The following is a 23,236-nucleotide window of genomic DNA, read 5'->3' as shown; positions in this document are numbered from 1 at the left end:
AACGCACTACAGATGATATTGACAGTGGTTTGAAGAAAGGAAGTCGTGTTTGTGTTGTGTTGTCGGCAGGGCCGGATTAACCTTTTGTGGGCCTGCACCAAACAAATTTGTGGGCCTGCACCAAACAAATTTGTGGGCCTCCATTTGGGTAACCATTGTAAAAGACAGGAGATTGACACAGAAGTAGTCTTTACCACAACACACAGCTGTATATAAGTTTTATTTACAATATTTACATGTTTAAGTTGCAAATGGAGGTGGATGCCACTACACTAGGGTACCAGCAATGGCACACGTGTGCATAAATAAATAATAAATGAAAAAATATATAAATTAAACAATGAATAAAAACAGCCTTCTCTTTGCTGGCCCCACCAAATTTTATACATATTCTTTATTGAAACGTACTGCGATGTTTCCACTGAAAAACACATATTGGTCACTATAGGCACCGTCTGATTGCGGGCCAGGTGCTGAGGCGACAATGTAAACACAGCGCTGGTTGTGAGGGAGCGGGGAATCAAAAAGTTATTTTTCTTTTCAAAAGGTTTCAGTTGTAGGAGTTCGTTCGGGAGCAGCCAGGGGCACCAATGTAGGTGTCGCCATGCTCGTTGGAAGCCCCCGAAAACTTTCGGGAGCAGCCGGGGTCACCAATGTAGGTGTTGCGGATGACAAAAAGAAGAGGCCATTTTTAGGTGCTCAAAGCTCCTTTATTCCAACAGAACTCTCGCGAACGGAACTCATACAGCTTTTATAGCGCCAAAACCCTCTTCGGAGGGCGTGGCCTCAACAACCGCGCGCACGTCACGCCCACACAATCAAAAGCCCCACTGGCCCGTGCCCGTGGATTATGTCCCAATAAGGTAACCGCTACACAGTGATAATAAAAAAAAAACAAGACCAAAAGTCTAACAGCAGCGAAGCCGGGCTTGTAAAGTATTATAAACCACAAACACATATGATTAGATTTTTAAACAGTCGCTAATGCTGTTTATAACATTAAAGAAAGAAATTTGGAGGAATCCCGACATCCATGAGGAAAGTTTTACTTACAGAACTGAGGGAGGATCTACTGTAATCTATATGCCCCACAAGGGTTGGGAATGTGCTCATTTACCAAGCAGCTAGTTAGCGCTTGCCAAGCCAGCCGTTCCTTAAGGGTTTTGAATGCTCGAATGCTTAAACCACTTGGCGATATCTCCACAAGAAACTTGGTAAATGAACACGCACCCAATGTTCTTGAGACCCGACCATAGAGAGACTGTAATCTATATACCCCAAAGATCAATGACCCTTCCTGCCGCTCCCGTAGTGAGCGGGTGTACTTGTAAATTAAAATGTCGGTCGGTGGAGTCATCCGTCGTAATGACATCATAGACGTAATGACGTAACGGACGCAAAAGTGCCGCTACTTTAATACGTAGAAGATGATATATTTTAACTTCCAGTAAGTTTGCAGTCACTACGAAGGGATTGGTGTTACTGTTGGAACCCATCTGTGGATCGGTCCCATCGGCCGATGGGTCTGACCCATCTGTGGATGCACGAGAAATGACAATGCAGACCCATCGGCCGATGGGTCTGCATTGCCATTTCTCGTGCATCCACAGATGGGTCAGACCCATCGGCCGATGGGACCGATCCACAGATGGGTTCCAACATTACGATTAGATTTACTATAATATTAACGTTACGTTATCATTATTTCGAAAATGATATTACCATTAAAAAACCGAGGCTAATTCCTTACTTTCACGGTTATTCATATTAGTGCCGAACAACGCTAATCCTTGATTCATGAACTATACACCGCTTCAACCCATTAACTTTCCATTCACGACAATGGGATTAAAGTGCTATGGTCTTTACTATATTGTTATTATTACTATGACGAAAACGATACTACTGAAACGATACACTACTGTATTAAGAAACCTGGGCTTAATTTGTCCGAAGCAGTCCGAAAGTGAAGCCGAACGCATAAGGCCTTCACGTACGGTATTGTTGGAAGAGCTGTAACGCCAATGCTTTCCATATTTGATGGTCATTTTAACAATCGGTTTGTTTGTGTTTCACACTGAATGAAAAACGTAAAGGTAGAGAATGCAGATTATGATAATGATATACTAATGAGGTACCCCGTACTCATGCTACGCACCGGTGGGAGACCAGAAGCAAACAGACAATGCAGAAACGGCGAATGCGAAAGCATGAAACCAATAAATTCCACATTCCTGTAGCTCCGTCAGTCGCACATCAGACATGGACAGCAAGTTCGTGAAGGACTTCCATGAAAAACGTACCCGTTCGCAAACAAACGGGTATGTTTGTTCTATACCCAGTGAATGGCGAATCTGCATATGGCGACCCGCGAATGTCACGTTTAGAAAGTAGAAACCATCACGGCATTCCGTCATTCACTTGAACTCGATATCTCCTTTTTCATTCCAAACAGCATAACTCCAATCGCAAATTAAATAACATTAATATAAAAAATAAACTTTTAACAACATTCGTGACATAAACAAATATTTAAATCCTGATGTGAAATTCCGTATGGTTGGGTGAACACAATTACGAATTCAAAATCGTAATTGTATTCACTCAATTCCAATCATAAATTGATACTTTAACAAAACGATTAACACGATTAACGTTTAACGATTTAACATTACGATTGAATGACGGTTGTTTTGGGATATTATCAAACCGTCATCTGTCCACTTCCGGATTTGCTGCAGGTTCATAATTGTCATCAAAATCTAAACAGTATTTGTAGAATTTCATTAAAAGCCACATCACTGTTAATATTGGTAAATATTATTCCATTGTGTTTGTGTTGGCCGTCATGGCCAGTAAAAAAACTTTTTGAATATATTTTGTACTAAAGAAAAGCGGGGGTTAGCCTTGCGGTCCCCATGACAATCTTCTCCATCTTGCCCTATTTTCTGCATCTCTCCTTGTTAACCCCCTTGCCCGCATTTCTTCTTCCACCATCTTTATCCAAGTCTTTCTCGGTCTTCCCCGTCCTCTACTTCCTTTGACATTCATTTCCATCACTCTTCTCAACCAGTCACTTTCATCCTTCCTCAACAGATGACCAAACCATCTCAACCTGTTCCTCTTCACAGCATCAATCACAGGCTCTATTCCCATCATTTTTCGCAATTCATCATTTGTCTTCCTCTCTCTCAACGATACTCCGCACATCCATCGAACCATTCGCATTTCCACCCTTTCCAACCTTCGTTGCTGCTCTAGGTTCATTACCTATGTCTCGCTCCCATAAATCATAACACTTCTCACACATGCAGCATACACCTTTCCCTTCAGCTTCAACGACACTCCCCTCCTCATCAGCACACCACTCAGTTCCCGAAACTTCTTCCATGCACATCTCACTCGAGCAACCGTTGCCGAGTCTGATCCACCTTCTCCATTCAGCATGTCTCCGAGGTAGCAAAATGTTTTCACACCTTCCAGCTTCACGCCGTCTCCAAGATCCAACTCAACATTTCCTCCATCTGCAGCTCCCTCTGTGCACACCTTACATTTGAATGTAGCTGCCACACTGGTTAATGACCCTCTCAGACCACTACATTTTTGATGAACCCACTCAGCGCACATTGTACATTGAATGAAGTTCACTCTGACACCCTTCCTGCACACAGCACAGGGCCACTTCCCAGTTCTTTCCACATCACCACATGCTTTACCACTTGCCATCACCTTCGTCTTTCCGATATTCACCTTCAGACCTTTTGTCTCCATACATTCCTTCCACTTGTTCATCTTTTCCTTCAGTCCATCCATACTTTCCGCAATCATCACCAGATCATCTGCATACAACAACTCCCACAGTAAACCCTCCTTTACGTTCTGAGCTAGCACCTCCATCACAGCTACAAATAGTAGTGGACTTAGTACCGACCCCTGATGCACTCCCACCTTCACCTCAAACTCACCACTGTTCCCGTCCTTCGTCCTTACAGCTGTGCGCGCTCTTTTGTACATTGCCATCACTACTCTGATCAACCATTCCTCCACTCCTAACTTCCTCATTGCCCATGTCAATACTTTGCGTGGAACCCTATCGAATGCTTTCTCCAGATCCAATCCAGATCCAGATCGAATGCAAGGCTAACCCCCAATCTAGCAGGGAAAATGGCCTTAAAATGCATGTTGTTGTTGTTGTTGTTGTTGTTGTTAAAGAAAAGCCTTTCCTGTATACACAAACTCCATGTATGAGTACATGCATACACATGGTGCATTTAAAGATAACTTAGATTTAAAAACAACTTTCATTCCCATAGGTGTTTCAGAAAAGTGATGCCGAACAAGAGGAGACTTGGAGCCGTGTGAGATCCCATATAGTAAGGCAAAAATTTATTATATGGCATCAACTTGAGTGAATGAAATGTTTTTAACCAATACTTTACAAACAAATATGCCAAATCATTGAGCCGTAATGTTGCGTCAAAGAGTCCGCTAACGCAGACTGTCTGAGCCGGAGGTCTGATAAAGGCCCCCATGAATGCCATACTGATGTTTACCGAATTTACTGCGTTGTTTTGTTTGGTAACCTACAATCCCCCAAGGATCGCTAAAATACAAACCAAAGCTAGCGGTCTTTCGCGTAGGAAGATAAAAAGCGGCCATTCCATAGTAAATGAAAGGTGTATTATAAAATGATAGCGATGGGTATGGACAAGACAACACAACCTGGACAGATATGGCATATGAAGACAGACCACCAAGTTTTGACTGACTCTGTCCATAACGTTTTGAGATATCTTGCTCAACGACAGACAGACAAACAGAGATGGGTGAAAACATAACCTCCGTCAACCTACGTAGTGGAGGTAATGACAATAGTGCCTACTTGTTAATCAACAGTTTATTCTGTTTATTTATTATTGTTTTATGGTTATCTGTGTTATATTTCATTCATTTAATTGTGTTTGCTGGTTTATCATGTCACCTCCTTTGCACAATGTTCTCCACGATTGTGACGACCACTTTGATCATAGTGTGGAGGCTTGTGTGCTCCTGTGACCCTTTGGGCTATACTGGTGGGAGCTTTGCTCCTGGTAGGTCTTACCTAGCCAGGCAGGTCAATGGGTAGGAGGCAGACTAAGAGTAGTCACACATTTTTGGGGGTAGGAAAAAGTTTATTTTTCCGCCTGGCCGAGTCACCCCCGCCTTCTAAGTGGCCCTGTGAAGAGGGTTTTCCTTGTTTCAGGACGAGGTGAATGGCACCAGCCAGTCTTCTTCTTCTTCTTCTTCTTCTTTCTCTATTTCTTCTTCTTCTTCTTCTTTGTTTTTGTCCTAGTCTTCTTTATTTTCTTCTATTCTGTCATTTCTGGTCTTAGTTACTTTGCATCTTTCTTGTCCGTGACTCCCTGTGGGATCTGATGAATTCTGCCTCTCCGAAGGATACCGGAAATAAACATGTCACAGGTCATGGCCGCCTGGTAGTTCAGGATCTTGAACTCTTTGGTAATGCTCTGAGAGGCTGATCTATCAACAGGTGCAAAATGTCGAAATGGTTGTGCTGCCATGGACATGCATGTGGGTGGTCCGTGCGGCCATTTTTGGTTGCATTCCTGAGGCCATCAGAGTGGCATTTGTTATGACAATGTGTTCGCATGAGATTGTGGGACCCTATTGAGTGTCTTGGACTGGTCTGCAAATTTGTTTAGGTAACTGTGACTGTCTCCTCCTTCTTCTTTTTCTTCTTCTTCCTTGTCTGGCCTGTCCCCTCCCTTTCAATGTTTTATGTACTTCTATCATGTTACGTGCTCCTCCCCAAACCCCGGTCATGATGTACCTCCGAGCCCCGAGAGGAGTCACGGCAAAAATATGTGTTATTCTGTGTGTCAAAGATCAATGGTGAAACCACACCAATTGTTACCAACAAACAAGTATTGTATTAAGGTCACACAAGAATAACAGTACAATAACAATATTAATCAATTATACAACCAATATATAATTCCTCTGATGGTACCATCAGTTTCGTACAATATAACTCACTGTGCTCCAAGTGAGCGAAAATAACATTCCCAAGGTCTCTGTCCCGGCATCAAGCCAAAGTCGATCCATGCTTCAGTGATCGTCAGAACGATGTCGTATCGAGACCAGAATCCCGTTTGGTTGACAGTCACACTGCCAAAGATAGGCAAAGGTATCCTCAAAAGGCGACTGGGAAATCACATCTTCGGGTATGGACGTTCAACGGCTCCCAATCGACGAACCGCAAATTCCCACTCAAAATCCACGTTACACACACACACACCGGGTTAATGGCTGGATGCGTTGAAATGGTTGAAGCGAGGTGAAAAACCTGGAGCAATCCGAAATCTGGCGCGAGGCAAAATGGCCAACGGTCCGTTCTCGAGACATAACGGCACTCTAATGATTCTCTTTGGAATCAACCGCAAAACCTGTCACGCAGGTTTATCTGTCACAGCGATAACAACTCTGTCGCAGGAATCCCTTTCCCAGGAAACCCCAAAGTTCGCTAGTGACCTCCGTTCGCCAGCGTTTGCTCCAGACCTCCAAACAGCTCGGCTTCTGCCCCGACCTCACTCGCTCCGCCTCTTTCTCCTCCTCTTCTTCCTCTTCTTCTCCCTCAGGTTCCCGATCTGGTTTTCGGTTTCTTTTTAAAACATTAACTATTTTTTACCTTTTGAAAACATTTATCTCTATTTCACCTAAATGATAACAATAATAGTACATGCAACCAAAAATGGTTACAGTGGATGAGAACCATAACAACAGAAGTGACGAATCCATAACAATCACTATGAATATGGCTCCACAATTTAAGAATAACATATCTCTACCTGCACGTGCTAATCCACCAGCCCGTGCGCAGCCATGCACAAATCCTTTTAATATTTGCTTTTCCAATGTCAGGGGCTTTCGCTCCAACTTTTCTTCTTTGCAATCTTTTGTTCAGCCTAACTCACCTGACCTGCTGGCTCTATCTGAGTGTCGGTTGGACAGTGGTATATCTCCTCCGTTTCTTTCAAGTTACCTGGTTACATTTTTCACCGAATTGATCACCCTCCTTCTCATGGTCTTGGTATCTATGTTAAGGACTCTCTACCTTTAGCTCGTGAAAACTCTCTTGAAAGTGGCTCTCATGAGTTTATGTGTTTCCGCCTTGCTCTCCTGCATTCAACAACATATCTCTTCTTTCTGTATCGCTCACCTTCCTTTCCCTCCTGTGCCAGGCTCGTGGCAATCTCAGACAGCATTGACAGGGCTATATTGCTCCACCCTTCTGCACATATCATGGTATTTGGTGACTTCAACATTCACCACAAGGAGTGGTTGGTACACTCTCGCAATACTGACCTTCCTGGTATCAATGCCTATAATTTCTCAATCTCTCAAAACCTCACCTAAATTGTTTCCTCTCCCACTCATATTCCTTACCGTGCTTCTGATGGAGGATACCTGCTTGATCTCTTTCTGTGTTCTAACCCCGGTGATTGTGTTGCGATTTTCTGCCATCAATCGGTAACTCGGATCATTCCACTGTTTCTGTTTGTATCTCCTACTCCTCATTCTCAACTCCAGTGCATCCTTTTCACTGCATGGTGTTTCAGTTTGGGAAAGCTGATTGGGATGGATTTCGTTCATTTCTTGCTGATGTGTCATGGACCTCAGCATTAAGTCTTGGTCTGGATATGGCTGCCGAGGAAATATCCCAACAGATAGGCACTGGTATGGGCATTTATATTCCCTCACGTACCTATCAAGTGAGGCGTAATTGCCATTCATGGTTCACTCCAGCTTGTGCATCAGCATTTGCTCATTGCAACCACTATTTCAAGCAGCACCATGTGCAAGGGTTTCTGGAGTCCAAATGTCTGTTTGACAAAGCAAGTAACCACTGTAAAAGAGTTATTGAAGATGCCAAGCAGCAATATGCAGCTTCTGTAGCCGATAACATTACGACTCTGCGGATTGGCTCTTGGGACTTTTGGCGGATTGCCAACAGTGTACTCAACCACAATAAATCTTCTATATGTCCTCTCTTTCATGGACCTGAGGTTGTTACTTCACCTCTGGATAAGGCTAACCTCTTTTCAAACCGCTTTGTTTTTAATTCAACACTCAATGATCAGGGATGCCCTCTTCCTGATTTTCCATCACGTACAGACTCTGATATTCTTGTCCCATTTATCACTCCTAAGAAGGTTGCCAGAATTATTCGTACCCTAGATGCCTCAAAAGCAACTGGTCCTGATGGAATCCCTGTGATTGTATTGAAGACGTGTTGTCCTGAACTGTCACCGATTCTTGCCAAGCTATTCAACATGTGCTCGTCTGCTTCAGTGTTTCCGTCATCCTGGAAAGTGGCTTCTTTTGTCCTTGTTTTCAAGGGTGCCTGTGAGCATTCGGAACCAAGTAACTATTGCCCCATCAGCCTGCTTCCTGTAATAAGTAAGGTATTTTAATGCTTTATCAATGGACAACTTCTCAACCATCTGGAAGACAATAAAGTTCTCAGTGACTGCCAGTATGGCTTCCGCTATTCTTGCTCTACTGGTGATCTGCTATCCTTGGAGCTCAAGGGTCAACAGGGCATTGGAGCTCAAGGGTGAAGCTTGATTAGTTGCTTTGGATATCTCAAAAGCCATTGATAAAGTATGGCACAGGGGTCTGCTCCACAAGCTTCAGTCATATGGTGTATCTAGAGTGATGCATTCAATCATCTCAGCTTTCCTTACAAATCGCAAGATGAAGGTGGTACTTGAGGGTCAATCTTCTCCTCCTTGCTCCATCAATTCTTGTGTTTCACAGGGTTCTGTTCTTGGTCACACATTGTTCCTTGTTTATATCAATGATCTTTCTGATAATGTTATGTCTCAGCTAGCCATGTATGCTGATGATTCCTCACTCTACTGTACATCTGCTGATTTACTCAATGCCACTCGTAATGAGGTTGGAGTTTCTCCTGAAAATGATTTGGAGAATGTGTTGAAGTGGGGGCACGATTGGCTGGTAACCTTCAATGCAAAGAAAACTAAACTGTTGTCTTGAGTGGCCCGAAAAATTAAATTTTTGAATTTTATATCGCACTCCCTCTCATTTGAGGTGGCTTGATGAAAAAATAGCACGGTAAAATCTTAGGGCAACCCAACAAGAGTAAGTGGTCTCCCACAACCGTCTAAAAGTACTCTGCAAGACCGGATTCGTTGATATTTCTGGTGTCCATAACCTTTTTCTCTCTGGGCCAATTCTTTTCAAATCTACACCAGCCTCCATGTGGACCCAAATTTTAGCTTGATCTAATAAGTCCTTTCATATTTAAAAAAAACACATCATCCCCATTGCCCCACAAATGGCCCCCAAAGTCCCCCATGAACAACATCATCAAGTCCAAAATCAAACACACTTTATTTAAATAATTGTGAATGTGAAACTGCATTCTTTTAACACAAACAAAAACAAAAACAGTGTTTATAAACAAAATTTGTTCAGTAACAAAACAATGGTGCCAGGGCAGTCAGGCTATCAGTGTTACTTGGTGCTCTTGACCAGTTGATTTTTAGTGGCACTGGTTGGCAGAAGCTTCCGGTGATGCTCAACGACCTGGTAGAGGAGCTGGCGCTGCTGGTCATTCTTGGTAAGGACTTCATTAAAGTCAGTAGCCAATTTGACTGCACTTTCTGCACAGTCGTTCACCACCTTCAGTGCATGAACAGTCTTGCACGCTGCAATGTAGTCATCGCGCTCGAACCATGTGTCTACTGCGGCCGTCAGGAACTCCTGTGACAAATGAAGTGACTCAAAGAGGTTGAGCGAACGCTGTGTGAAAAACTGTGCAACGGAAAGGTTCCGGAACTCAGGGATCTTGTTTGGAGCCATACGTCGACCATCTTCTGGGAGTGGATCTCTCTGTAGAGCATTGACAATAGCCCCCTTATCTTCATCAGTGCTGTCATTGCTGAACAAAGGCAGTGCTGCAATGTCCTCACTTAGGTACCACAAGTGCAGCTGCATTTTATTTTCTGCGACTCTGGCAATTTTGCTGCCAACTTGTTGGTAATCTTCAATCAGCTGTAGCATTAATAAGTCATTTGTAGGAGCAGCTGTCGCCAAAGGTGCTGCAAACCAGAAGCTTGCATAGACTGTACTAACAAACAAACAAATTCGTCGCAATGAGTCCATCTCGTGCTTGCTCATGTGGAATTGATGGCGAAATCCGAAGATTTTAAGACAATAAATCCCTTATGCCATCCATCTCGTGTGGTGATAAGCACCAGGAGCACAAAATCCTGTACCAATGTCCATATCCTCTCCCAGGAGCCAAAGTGTGAGTCTCGCGAACTCTGGTTCGTCTTCACGAGGTTGGACAGTCTCCAGGTGTTGTTGAAGGTTATGGACAACAAGAGTACGGCGAGATTCCAGCCATGCTTTCTCTGATGCACTCAAACTACCTGCACCAGCCTCGTCGCTATCAAGAGCATCAAACTTCGACTTGTCGATAACATCCCACTGTGACTTGAGTCGACGAAAAAGCTCAATCTCTGGTCCCTTTGAGGTAAACAAAGTATCGAACACAGCGGCTGCATATATCTCAAACATATGGTGACGGCATGCGAGAAAGAGCAGCCGTCGATTGAACGAGTGCTGCTCAACAGTTTTTTTTTTGTTTTTTTTTGTATACTGAATCGAGGCTCGTGAAAGAGCTGACATTTATTTCACAAACAAATCAACCAGACAAACAAAATATATAAAAAGAGGGAGCGGAAGACAAGAGAAGGGGAAGCACACAAACACTTGAGGGCACACAACATTTAAGAGCAGGGAGATGTGTGGGAGGGAGAGGGCTTGGGGGGAGGGGGGTGGCAGAAGTATCAAACACAAGGACACCAAGGACTTCCAGGACAGAAGTTGGTATTTCAAAAAAGTGGAATTGGGGTGAAATTAGCGGGGATAGAAAAGATCAATGTTTTGGATGGGGGAAGATAAGAGATGGTGGTGAACAGCTGTTTTAAAGACCTGGAGAGGGTGGAGTGGGATTGAAGAGAGTGAGGGAGTTTGTTCCAGAGGCGGGAGAAAAGAGGAATGAAGGAGTGAAGGTGAGCAGAGAGTTGATTTTGGCAGTTTAACCACAAGAGGGTTGCAGGCAGATCTTGTGCGACCTGTAGGAATATTTGCTGGACAGAACCCAGAGAGAGCTGGGGGGGGCAAGGCCAGAGAGGAGTCGGTAGAAGACGGAAAGACCACCAACCTGCCTGCGGTGAGTGAGTGAGAGGCCCTTGGAGTTAGCTTCATCGCGGGAGATTCCAATGATTCTGAATGCTTTGGTTTCAACAGCGTGAAGATGAGCTAGGTGTGAGGCAGGTGCACCAGCCCAGAGGGGAGAGAAGTATTCCATTGAGCTGCGGATGAAAGCCTTGTATGTGGTGAGGAGCTCAGGTGTGCCAAGGAAGGACTTCGCACGACGGAGGATGCCCAGTCGGCGACTGGCTTTGGAGGCCAGATTTGAAATGTGGTTTTCCCAGGAAAGATCATGGCAGATAGTGAGACCCAAAAGCTTGAGTGACAGAACTTCTTGGAGAGGATTATTCAGAAAGTGGATGGGGGGGTTGTCCAGTTGGTCTTTTCGGAGACACATCGTAAGAGTGTGAGATTTGTCAGGATTGAAAGACATGTTCCACTTGTATGCCCAGTCTGTGATTTTGTCCAGGTCTGCAGAGAGTGAGGCGGCTGCAGACTGCCGATCTGAGGGATGAAGAATGGAGCGACAGAGAGTAGAGTCATCAGCAAAGAGATAGAGAGGATTTTCAAGAAAGTCAGATAGATCATTGATGAAGACCAGAAAAAGCACAGGCCCAGAACACTGCCTTTGGGAACTCAAGCCTGAACAGGAAGAGGAGATGAGAGAAACCCATTCAGGGCCACATGTTTACTACGACGAGAGAGGAAGTCCGCCAGCCATGCGTGGAGATTTCCATGGATACCAAAGGAGGAGAGTTTGGTGAGCAGAGTGGGGTGCCAGACCGTATCGAAGGCACGTGATATGTCAAGGGAGACAGCTCTAATTTTCTGTTTGGCATTGAGGACCTCCATCCATTGTTGAGAAAGCAGAAGCAGCATGTCCAGAGTAGAGTGACCAGGTCTGAAACCAAATTGATGATCAGAGATCAAGCCATTGGAGAAGAGGAAAGATTTCATATCTGAAGCAATGATGGATTCCATGACTTTTCTGATAATTGGGAGAAGGCTGATTGGTCTGTAGTTGCTGGGATCTGTTTTTGCACCTTTTTTGTGCAAAGCGGTGATGTTGGCAGATTTCCAAGCAGATGGCAGATGACCTTGAGCAAAAGAGAGGGTGAAGAGAACAGAGAGAGGGAGTGAAAGAGCGGAAGAACAAGATTTTAGGACCCGTGGGCTGATGCCGTCAGGTCCAGTTGCAGAATCAGAGTCGAGGGTTGACAGAAACTTTTCCACCTTGTCAGGAGGAAAGGACACAGAGTCCAGGAGCAGCTGGGTATGACTGGTTACGGTGGGCACAGAGAGGGATGGGTTTGGGACACAAGATTTAGAGGCAAACACAGAGTTGAGGCATTCAGCTTTTTCACGTGCGGAATCAGCCGTGTGGCCGTTTGAGGTGAGGGAGGGGATGGAGGGGGAACAAACACCAGAAACAGATTTGACCAGACGCCACCAGGACAGTGATAGCTCCTGTATGAATTCCGGTGTTGCTTGCTGTCGTGTCAAAACAAAGGGCTGCCAGATGCTCCTCGACACCTGTCCACTCATGCACAAACTCAACCACCTTTTGACCCATGAGAGCTCCAGTTACAATTGACAGCATGGGGATGCCAAGTAGTTTCTCAACATTCAAGCCAGATACAACAATTGCCAAAGAGTCATGCTTGGTTCCTTCCAGATGTGCAGGCAGTTTGCCATCAAAATGCGCAACAAGTGGAACTGTTGGTTGGAAGTTCTGTCGTACTGTTGCTGCAAGTGTTTCGCGTGAGTCATTGCGAGCTTGCATGAGAGAGGTCCGTGACAGTGACAACCGATTGACATCAACTCCTGCTGCAGTAAGAGTAATCTTGCTCCACATGGAGGCTGGTGTAAATTTGACAATAATTGTCTGAGAAGAAACAAAGTTATGGATACCAGAAATTTCACCGAATGCTGTCACACAGAGTACTTTTAGAGGGTTCTGGGAGACCGCTTATTCTTGTTTGGATTGCCCTAAAAATTTTACATTGTTATTTTTTCATCTAACCCCCTAAAATGAGAGGGTGTGCCATATAAAATTTAAAAAAAATACTAAATAAAAATTGGCCATCCTACTGTTGTCCATATCTCGTTCTAGAAACAGTTCTTTCCCTGATGTGCACATGGGATCTTCAACCTTAACAGAATCATCGGAGCTTCGGCTTCTTGGTCTGGACATGTCCTATAACCTCCGTTGGGATAAGTACTTTTCTGGTATTGCTAAGAGTGCTTCCAAGCGAGTTGGTTGTCTTTATCGAGTGCAGAGGTATTTACCTCCTGAGGCCGTTTTGTACCTGTATAAGGCAACTACCCGTCCCCTCATGGAGTACTGTTGCCACATTTGGGCTGGAGCACCAGCCTGCCACTTATCTTTACTCGATTGGCTCCAGAAACGCATTGTCAACCTGGTTGGTGCGGAGATGGGTTCAACTCTTCAACCACTCTCTCACCGTAAGTCAATTGCCACTCTTGGTTTATTCTACAGATATCTTCATGGTAAATGTTCTGTTGGACTTTCCAACTTGGTTCCTCCCATACGAGTGTTTGGACCCAAGACTCGGTTTGCCATCTCTGCATACCCAAACACTATAGCTGATCCAAAGTGCAGAACGAAAGGCTATGCAGATAGTTTAATCCCTCGTGCTGTCTCGCTCTGGAATTCACTACCTGTAACATGCTTCCCATTATCCTACGATTTACTCGGCTCTAAGAGGAATGTCAATTCATACTTCCTATGTCTTTGAGGTCGAATCACATTTTACCCACCTCTGCTACTTCCTGTGTCTTGTATGTTTTCTTGTTATTTTTATTTATTTATTTATTTTTATTTTGTTTTGCTTTATCCTTATATTTTTCTAACCTTCTCTTAGCCCCTTACCTAGAGTGGCTGTATGCCTCGTCTGGGGCGATATCCATAAATAAGTAAAAAATCTGCTCGTCGCTTTGACCTTACAATTATCCTCAAGTAGAATGAGGCTATGCTTCAGCCGAGACTAGAAGTTGCCACTCAAAGTTGTAGATAAGTTCAGCTACCTTGGAGGTGTCCTCTCTAAAAATGCAATGATTGACGACGAAGTAACATCAAAACCCGGTAAAGCAAGTGTGTCCTTTGGAAAGTAAACACATCGCCTTTGGCATGAACGTGGCATTCACCTGGACACCAAGATCAGTGTCTATCGTGCAGTTTGTCTTATCGACACTCCTGTATGGATGCAAATCTTGCACACCCTATCATCACCATATCAAACGCCTTGATCAATTCCATATGCAATGCCTTCGTATGATCCAATTGGCATCACCTGGCAAGACAGAATACCTAACACCTCAATCCTACACTGCTGTAGTATCCAAGGAATTGAGTATTTCCTGATGCAAGGCCAGCTTCGCTGGTCAGGACACCTCACACACATGGAAGGCCACAGAATCCCAAGAGCGCTTTTCTATGGACAACTTAAATTTGGTAAACAGTCAGGTGGTGGACAAAGAAAGCGCTATAAGGAGGTCCTTAAGTCTACACTGAAGTCTTGTGCCATCCCAGTTGTCACCTGGGAACATCAGGCCACAAACATGTCAGCTTGACGTAACATTTGCCGCAAAGGCCTGGACCACTTTGAATGTAGGAGACTTGCTATCGAGAAACGGCGGAAAACCTGCCAACGTCCATCTCCGCAAGGACCAGTGTTTACCTGCGATGTTTGTGGTAGATGATGTGAGTCCCGCATTAGACTATACAGACATCACACAATGCACAATGCTTAGTGAGCACACCAACGAAGGGAAGAGATTCCTCGAAAACCACAACTCACACCATCATCATCATCTTGGTTAATCTATGTATGTTTCTTGTGTTTGTATTTGGCATCATATTTCTGCTTGAGGTTTTCTTTTTGCAGTCATCCTTAATCGTTTCTTTTTTCTGGTCTCTCTTTGATATTTCCTGGATTATCCAATTCCAAGGTTATTTATTTATTTATTTATCTTGTGGAGATACAATACTTTATCCATTTATTAAAAATTATTTTGTTTAAATTAAAATATTAACCTTGGATTAAATGATCTGTACTTTAGGATTAACATTTGGGTAAACTGGTTGAAACTAGTTTCGATTTGTGAAATGGTCCAGAATTACGAATTAATGATAGAGTAGGGTGATTGTGTTGAATTCAAATTACTGGGTGAACAGAGTGAGAAAAACAGTCCAAGTTTCATACTTCACAACTTCAAGTTACAAGATTGTTTGGTGAAACATAATTTTCTACAAAGATATATCAGATTGGATGTGGGTTTGATGCAAGTTCAATGGGAACTACGGCCTGTTACTTTGTTCAAACTTTCTTGCAGCATTGACTTTGAATCATGACGTCAGCCACACCTGATAATGGATGTGGTTAAACCAGCAGTACAATTAATCTATACTACAAGAGAGCAGTTTGTCTGTGTATCGCCATTTTTCTCAGAGATGGCCTTCGTCAAACTTTCAGGGGGTTGTCAGTGAGTGCTAGGGAGTGTTTGAGAGCAAAGAAATTTTTTGGAAAATATTTGAAAAAAAGGTCTTTTTTGGGGAATTAAAATAAAATCGCTTTATAGTGCCTAAATAAACCTTTTTGATTAATGACAGTTATATACATGTACACATACGCATAAATAAATACAAAACAATTACCAGACATTTGAACACAAATAATAAAACAATTCCGATTCAACTAGAACGCCACTCAGTAGAGCGCATACTCCCGCCGTGGGTTTAGTTGGAATAATACGTTTTGTTTAACATCCCCTCTCCCCAAAACAATAAATGAAAAAGAAAGTAGGCTCTAACTGTCAGAGAATTTATTTTGATATATCTCGGAATTAGAGGAGAAAAACATCATTTAAGAATAAGAATAAAAGCTTTAATGCAGTAAAACAGAAAAAATCTTTCCCAAAAAATTTTCCAAAAATAATTCCTGCATCCGGAATAATATCCTGAGCTTCACCAAAAACTAATCAATTCTTCCTTATCCCAAGGGCAATCATCCCACCAACTTTCATCCAAATCTGTTCAGAACTTTTCCAGATATCTTGTTCGCAAACACACGAACATACGAACACACACACACACACGGACGGACACGATCGAAAGCGTTACTCCCTGGCGGGAGTAATAAAACAATTCCGGAAGCGGTCAAAACTGGTGGTCAGTCTTCTTCTTCTTCCTGAACGTCATCAAACTTAACTTAGAAACGTGATCAACGGCACATTCAGCAGCATATATTCAACGAAAAGGTAAAATGATGATTTGGCATTTGTGATGGATTCTGATTTGGATGTAATTGCTTTTCCATTATATTTGCCCTCATTTCAAATATGTTAATGTTACTTTTAGCAACGCCGGGTACTCCAGCTATAAACGCTTATACCGTATACTTTACTCGGGGTACAAATACAAATACGACTTTGTGTGTAGGGGGGGGGGGGGGGGAGAGGGGAGGAGGTTAACATAGGCTATGTGGCCGCGGCCTCATGCTGCAGTGTGGGGGGCTGGGGGAGGAGCGTACATTCTCGATGTAAATGTGTACCTATAGCACCACCTGGTGTTGGTGGCAGAGGGTATTACAATTTCCTTTTTTACCTGGGCAACACTGAAGTTATGAAGCACTCTTTGCATGGGTACATTTTTCCTCCTTCCCTTCCCCCAATCCCCCAAAACGGAGGGGCCTGTCAAAGCCTCTCCCCCTCCCCCCCAAAATGTATATGTAGTATATCTTTCCTCCTCCTCTCCTCTCCTCTCCCCCTACCCTCCCTCTTCCACTCCATTCCTCACCTTCCCTCTCCTGCCTCTCCCCACCCCGTCCCCCCTCCCACTCCCCGGCAACGCCGGGTACTTCAGCTAGTATTTAATAAATATCTGTGCAAATGAAGTCCATTAGGTAATCATACATCATGATTAGTGTGAACTTTCCTGTATTTTCTTGCAGCCTCCAGTTGTACAGTTATGGGTTTCCATAAATGAGGCAAGAAACCTGATGGCTAAAGACTTCAACGGTATGGTGTAAGAGTTGCAGAGATCACTACTCTTTGTTTATGTGACTGATTTAATCTCATATCAAACTATTGTTACGTTTATGGGGGGGGGGGGGGTTGGATAGGAGAGGTAGAACTGTATAGGAAGTAGAATGGACCACGTGATGTGTAGGAGCATTTCAATGTATTAAGTAGGGAGACTGTAGCTTAAGGTTGTTTTATTGTGCATCATGCGAGGGGTGATGCCGTGATAATTAGATACAGGGTTTAATGTTAGTTTTCCCCTGTGCGTCACACCCTCTGTAATTTTCCCCTTACGATTTTGCTGAAACAATCCTTTAAATTTAAATTACCGCCAACAAAAGCAAAGAACGAGCCGGTCAGACTAAGCCCCGCCCCATGGACCTAATAAGGAAAAGGCCCCGCCCATGAGAGGTGGAGAATCAGGGGGCAGAGAGAAAGGCCAGCATGCCACTCCCCGAGGGACGCGATTGGCTTTTGATTTGTGAGGAAGAAGAGTGTGCTTGGTTATTCGGGGCCAAATGTATATCCTCTGAGACCAATCGCCCAGTCCAAGCTGTTTTTGCAGACTGTTGGGAGTATGAGGCATGGGGCAAATATCTAAATTCCGTTCCCTTCGGGATGGTCTGTAGGCGGGTAGCGGGTGAAATGGGTCTGGACTCCTTGCCCATTGAGTCCGTCAATAAAGTTCCAATCTGGCCCCCCTGGACTCTTACTATGCCTCAAATCCACCTGGATCTATGGGGAAGAGTTGACAAGGATAACCCCTCTGCATCCAGGTGATCGAGTTCATCCATTCGGTGTGGAGTCAATCTCTCCACGTTTACACGGATGGTTCTAAAGTCACTTCCCTTGGGAGAACTGCGGCAGCAATATGTATCCCTGATGTTAAGGTGACAAAGGCTAAGAGGTTATCTGATCATCTGTCTGTCTTCGCAGTGGAACTCTTTGCTATCGTATTGGCACTGGAATGGATAATCGAGTTCAACCCTCTCAGTGTCGTGATCTTTTCTGATTCCCTCTCTGCACTTAGGCCACTAGAGTCTCTACAGGAGGGATGCAGATTTGACCTGGTGCTCGAAGTACTGCACCTGATCAACATTGCTCGTTGGAGAGGATCTGTGGTCAATCTGTACTGGATCCCCGCTAATGTGGGCATTGGAGGGAACGAGGCCTGCGATCTGGCAGCCAAGTGTGGGATCACATCTGAATGTGTCACCCAAATCCCTTTGGGACCGGCTGAAATTGTGAATGTGGTCAGGGAAATGATCGTCAAAAAATGGCAATCGCAGTGGGACACCACCACGAAGGGCAGGTTCTGTTACATGGTGAATCCAGACGTGATCCCCCCTTTTCGGCTCCCTCAGTTGTCTCGCAGAGACCATGAGGTGGCTCTCTCCAGGCTTAGACTTGGGCACTGTCGCCTTAATGCGTATCTTCATGTGATAGGGTGTCACCCTTCTGGGACTTGCGACGCCTGTAGGGAACTCGAAGATTTATCCCAGTTATTTATGGTATGTCACCAATATGACGGACCGAGGTTGCTCCTATTTAAAATCGTTAGAGAGGGGGGCGGTTAGAGAGAGGGGAGGGGGGCGGTGGGTCTGACCTGCCCGTCATTTTTGGTAATTTAAACCAGAAGCATCCTCGTTTGTGCAAGGCGGTCCTAAATTTTGTGAAAGCGTGTGGGAGACCTATATGGGTTTATGGATGTCCCATAGGCCTCCTTTTAAATTTTTTTTTTTTTTTTTTTTTTTTTTTTTTTTGTATACAAAATCGAGGCTCGTGAAAGAGCGAAATTTCTTTTCAATACAGGAAATTTCTTCCTGAAATTTCTTTGGATATATTTTCTTTTCAATATATTTTCTTTTCAATACAGTTATGTTCAGGCACATGGCATGTATAGAGCCTCGCGGCTCTGAAAACGCCATAAAACTCAAAAGAATCATAAGAAGAAGTGTGCTTGGTTCTTGCTCGAACAAGACACTGGCCATTTTTGGTGTGCTGATTATCTTGGTATTCCCACGAGGGAGAGCGGTTTTTCTGGATCGGCATGAGGGAAGTTTTGGCTGTGGTGCTCTTCGGAGGCGGAGAAGTCCGCGAGCAAGGCAGTGAAGGAGAAAGGAGGCCGTCCTCACGAGCTTGCCACAGGCTCAATAGCGAGCGTCTTCGACGCAACGCTGCCGCCATTTTGAGCTTCCCACGAGGGAGGCTTTTGAACATCGTCACTGCCACCAATCGCTAAAAATGGCCATTTAGGACACAAATAAGTGCCGGCACGAAAAGGGATTTTATTTTCATGTTATTTTCCCCTCTGTGTGTGGTTGAGACAGTGTGTGGAGGATCCTCACCATAAGGAATTTGGCTTACCTCAACCTATATTTCTCTCTGCGATTTATTTTGTCATTAAAACAATTGTGTACATTTTACTGTTGTGTTTGCATGGTGTTGGTTTCGGGAATAAACCCGTGTGTTCCGTTGAGTTAACATCTCGCATCCCTTCATTCCCGCACGCCAAAAATAACCATCATCTCTGGAAGTCGCCTCAGAGTTAAAGCTGGTTCGACCATCCGTCTCGGGGGATATTAATCGCCAGATACCTGACACTCACTATTCTGTTTATAATCTCGTATTATTAGAATAACAACACAATTATTTTTTTGTGTTCCATTCTAGGACTGAGTGATCCATACTGCACCTTGAGAGTGGTTGAAGGGGATGACCATTGTGATGATCACAGCAATCTTTCATCAGACGCCAGACATTCCATCGACTCATCAAACATCACAAAAGTTCAGTTTTCGACACTAGATCCTGTCTGGAATGAACAATTTATATTGTAAGTTTTTTTTTTGTTTTTTTTGTATACAAGATCGAGGCTCGTGTAAATGCTAACATTAATGACAAAAAACATAAAAGGACACATAAAACATAAAATAAAGGGAGCGGGAGACAAGATGGGGAGAGAGAGGGAAGCACATGGTATGCCAGCCATATTGGATTAAATGAAGCAATTTGGACATCATTTTCTCCAAAACCGCTCGATGAAAACAATTAAACTTGGCATGTATCTTCAAGGCATATATCTCTCTCTCACACACACACACACACACACACACACACACACACACACACACACACACACACACACACACACACACACACACACTGCAATAGTCATGCATCCCCTTTGCGGTGAGACTGAAAATAACATTTCTACTGAAAATGTACTTTGAAACCTAAAATTTTGAATACATTGTTTTGCAGGATAGTGAAAAATCCCCAAACTACATTTTTCCATCTCTGTGTTTGGTAAGTTTGATGTTGTACCCTTCATATTATCTATCTTCTTCTTCTATCTTCTATCTATATATATGAAAGAAAGTTTTTGTTTGTTTGTTTGTTTGTTTGTTTGTCTGTCTACACACGCTAATCGCCTGAACGCTGAAAGACAGGAGGAAACCTCTAAAACAAAAAATGTCGGGACAGGCCCTGGGAAGGTTATAGGCTAGGTGGCGAGGCCGGTCGAGGCCCACCTCGGCCGGGCCGGGCCCATTTCGCAATTAAAAGCTGAGCTGAATTATAGTAGTCAGTCTTCTACGGCCGCGAGTAAAAGCTGAATTATAGTAGTAAATTCATTCAAAAACAACCAAAAATGTCGGGACGGGCCCTGGGAAGATTATAGGCTAGGTGGCGAGGCCGGTTGAGGCCCACCTCGGCCGGGCCGGGCCCATTTCGCAATTAAAAGCTGAGCTGAATTATAGTAGTCAATCTTCTACGGCCGTGGGGTAAAAGCTGAATTATAGTAGTAAATTCATTCAAGAATAACTAAAAATGTCGGGACGGGCCCTGGGAAGGTTATAGGCTCGGTGGCGAGGCCGGTCGAGGCCGCTTCGGCCAGGCTGAGCCCATTTCGCAATTAAAAGCTGAGCTGAATTATAGTAGTCAATCTTCTACCGCCGCGAGTAAAAGCTGAATTATAGTAGTAAGACCTATGTACAGAAGATTAAATTATTCAAAAATAACCCGGGCAACGCCGGGTGCATTCAGCTAGTTTTCAATGTAAAAAGAATATAAAAATAATCTTGTTACTCTTTTGATGTGGACCATTCAATAAGTTTTTGGATCTGAGATACTCGTACAAGCGGAGGAAGAGCGGGCGTTGGCAAGTGGAGGTTGTTGGAGGTTAAATATGTAATAAATATAAAATTCAAATACCGACATGAGGTTAAATATAAAATTTAATATATTGATATGATATTGTTACGGACACGACTTAGATGTTGCTTGACCGAGCGGAATGGCCGCCGTGTTCGCACAAGTTACCCGATTACACTCGAACGTTGGCCGAATCGCGCTATGCTAAATCAATGAAGGAAAGGACACAACGGCTGGGATTAAGGCAACGACACAAGGGGTACAGTTCTCAAGACCTCCGGAGGAGGATATAATATTGGTTATGCAGAATGGTTAGATTACACGGCAAGAGGTAAAGCACAGCAAGATGGGCACTTAGACACAGTCTTATCTTATTCCCGACAGACCACAGACAAACGGGACAAGACTGACTCACACAGGGATTGATGGCAAGGAAGGGCAGGCAGTCGATAGCTCAAGGTGCACCTTGGCTCAGGGGCAGAATCGACCCGGTCCGGTCCCGAGATGCCGGGAGGTATTTCTCAGCGCTAGGAGGTGGCGTCCTTTCTTCTTCGTAGCTGAGGCGCATCTGACGTCACCTCCCTCTTCCTGCGCATGTCCAGCGGGGAGTGACACGCCCTCGGCTCGTTAGCTCCGCCCCAGATGGAATCGGTCCGCCGCCTCCATTGGGTGCGGGGGGGTTACCGGGCTCCGCCCTTGACTAGGAGCTGACAGCGAGCCCCTGCGTGGTAACCCCGTCGGAGCACATGTTCAATGGCGGCTAACCAAGCCGGAGTGAGGACGCGCACTCCCCGCGCCGCCGCCGCGCCGCCGCCGCTGTTGTTGTTGTTGGTGTTGTTGTTCCATGAGGAAGAGATGCGGGGAGGTATTGGGAGGTCCTAAACTTACTAATGGTGACATACAATCACATTCTGGTGCAACGAAGAGTCAGAATTCATGGAAACGAGTCCTTAACTGACATAGACTAAGAATAACTAGCAAGATGTCCTATAGTTGTCTACGTGAGATGCGGTGAACCTGGGCACGACATTTAATGGGGGAAAAAGGGGAAGGTCGGTTCTACAGAGTGTTGTTTACAGAAAATGGGACTAGGGAATGGGGGATTGGGGATAGTTGGGAAGTATTGGGGAAATAGGGGAATATTTACAAGCGGATATGGATGGAGGCCAAATCCCATATCCGCAACAATATATTGAGATTTTTGGTGTACATAGTCGAGGCTCGTGGAAGGACTAGAATTAGTACACTGAACGGATCAGGACACAATAGGTCAAAAGGAACAGTTGAGATAGGGGAAAACACCAACAGCATAGTTGAAGGATAAGATAAAGAGAGACTTGGGGACAAACAATGGGTGTGGGGGTAGGAGAGGACACATAGGGCAGACAAGAAGGATACAGAAGAAAACTTTCAGGATGGAAAATTGGAAATTTGGGAGAAGGTAATCTGGTGGGAGGGATTAACGGGGGCAGAAAAGATCATGGTTTTGGATTGGGGATCATCTGAGATGGTGGTGAACAGCTCTCTTGAAGACTTGGAGGGTGGAATGAGATTGAAGAGATTGTGGGGAGTTGATTGCACAGATAGGAAAAACGAGGAATGAAAAAAAGAGGAACACAAATCGCCTTCATAATAATTCCAAAAACCGCCAGTTTTGCAGTACAGTAGAGCCTCCATATTTCTGGTTCAAGCACACACAATTTCATATTTGACACCGAAATTCTGTCTTACACGACATGTAATTCAGTCATTCACAAGTTTGTGCAAAAGGAACAATAAAAAAACCCACACC

General features: G+C 44.2%; 1 protein-coding gene across 4 annotated transcripts in view; it reads left to right on the top strand.

Annotated features, from left to right (window-relative positions):
- Positions 1-23,236, top strand: part of LOC137424766 (BAI1-associated protein 3) — a 180,441-nt gene that overhangs the window by 8,281 nt on the left and 148,924 nt on the right. For all 4 annotated transcript variants that reach the window (XR_013623070.1, XM_078775902.1, XM_078775904.1 and 1 more), the window contains exons 3-6: positions 4,314-4,373; positions 17,220-17,286; positions 19,963-20,125; positions 20,554-20,598. Coding sequence is in view for 3 of the 4 variants with exons in the window: in XM_078775902.1 (XP_078632028.1) it covers positions 4,314-4,373; positions 17,220-17,286; positions 19,963-20,125; positions 20,554-20,598 (335 nt within the window). In the remaining variant the exon portion in view is untranslated. The remainder of the gene's footprint in view (positions 1-4,313; positions 4,374-17,219; positions 17,287-19,962; positions 20,126-20,553; positions 20,599-23,236) is intronic.

The sequence above is a fragment of the Myxine glutinosa genome, chromosome 4, assembly GCF_964187855.1.
Source record: "Myxine glutinosa chromosome 4, kmMyxGlut1.1, whole genome shotgun sequence".
Classification (NCBI taxonomy): domain Eukaryota; kingdom Metazoa; phylum Chordata; class Myxini; order Myxiniformes; family Myxinidae; genus Myxine; species Myxine glutinosa.
This window is presented reverse-complemented; position numbering and strand designations above follow the sequence as displayed.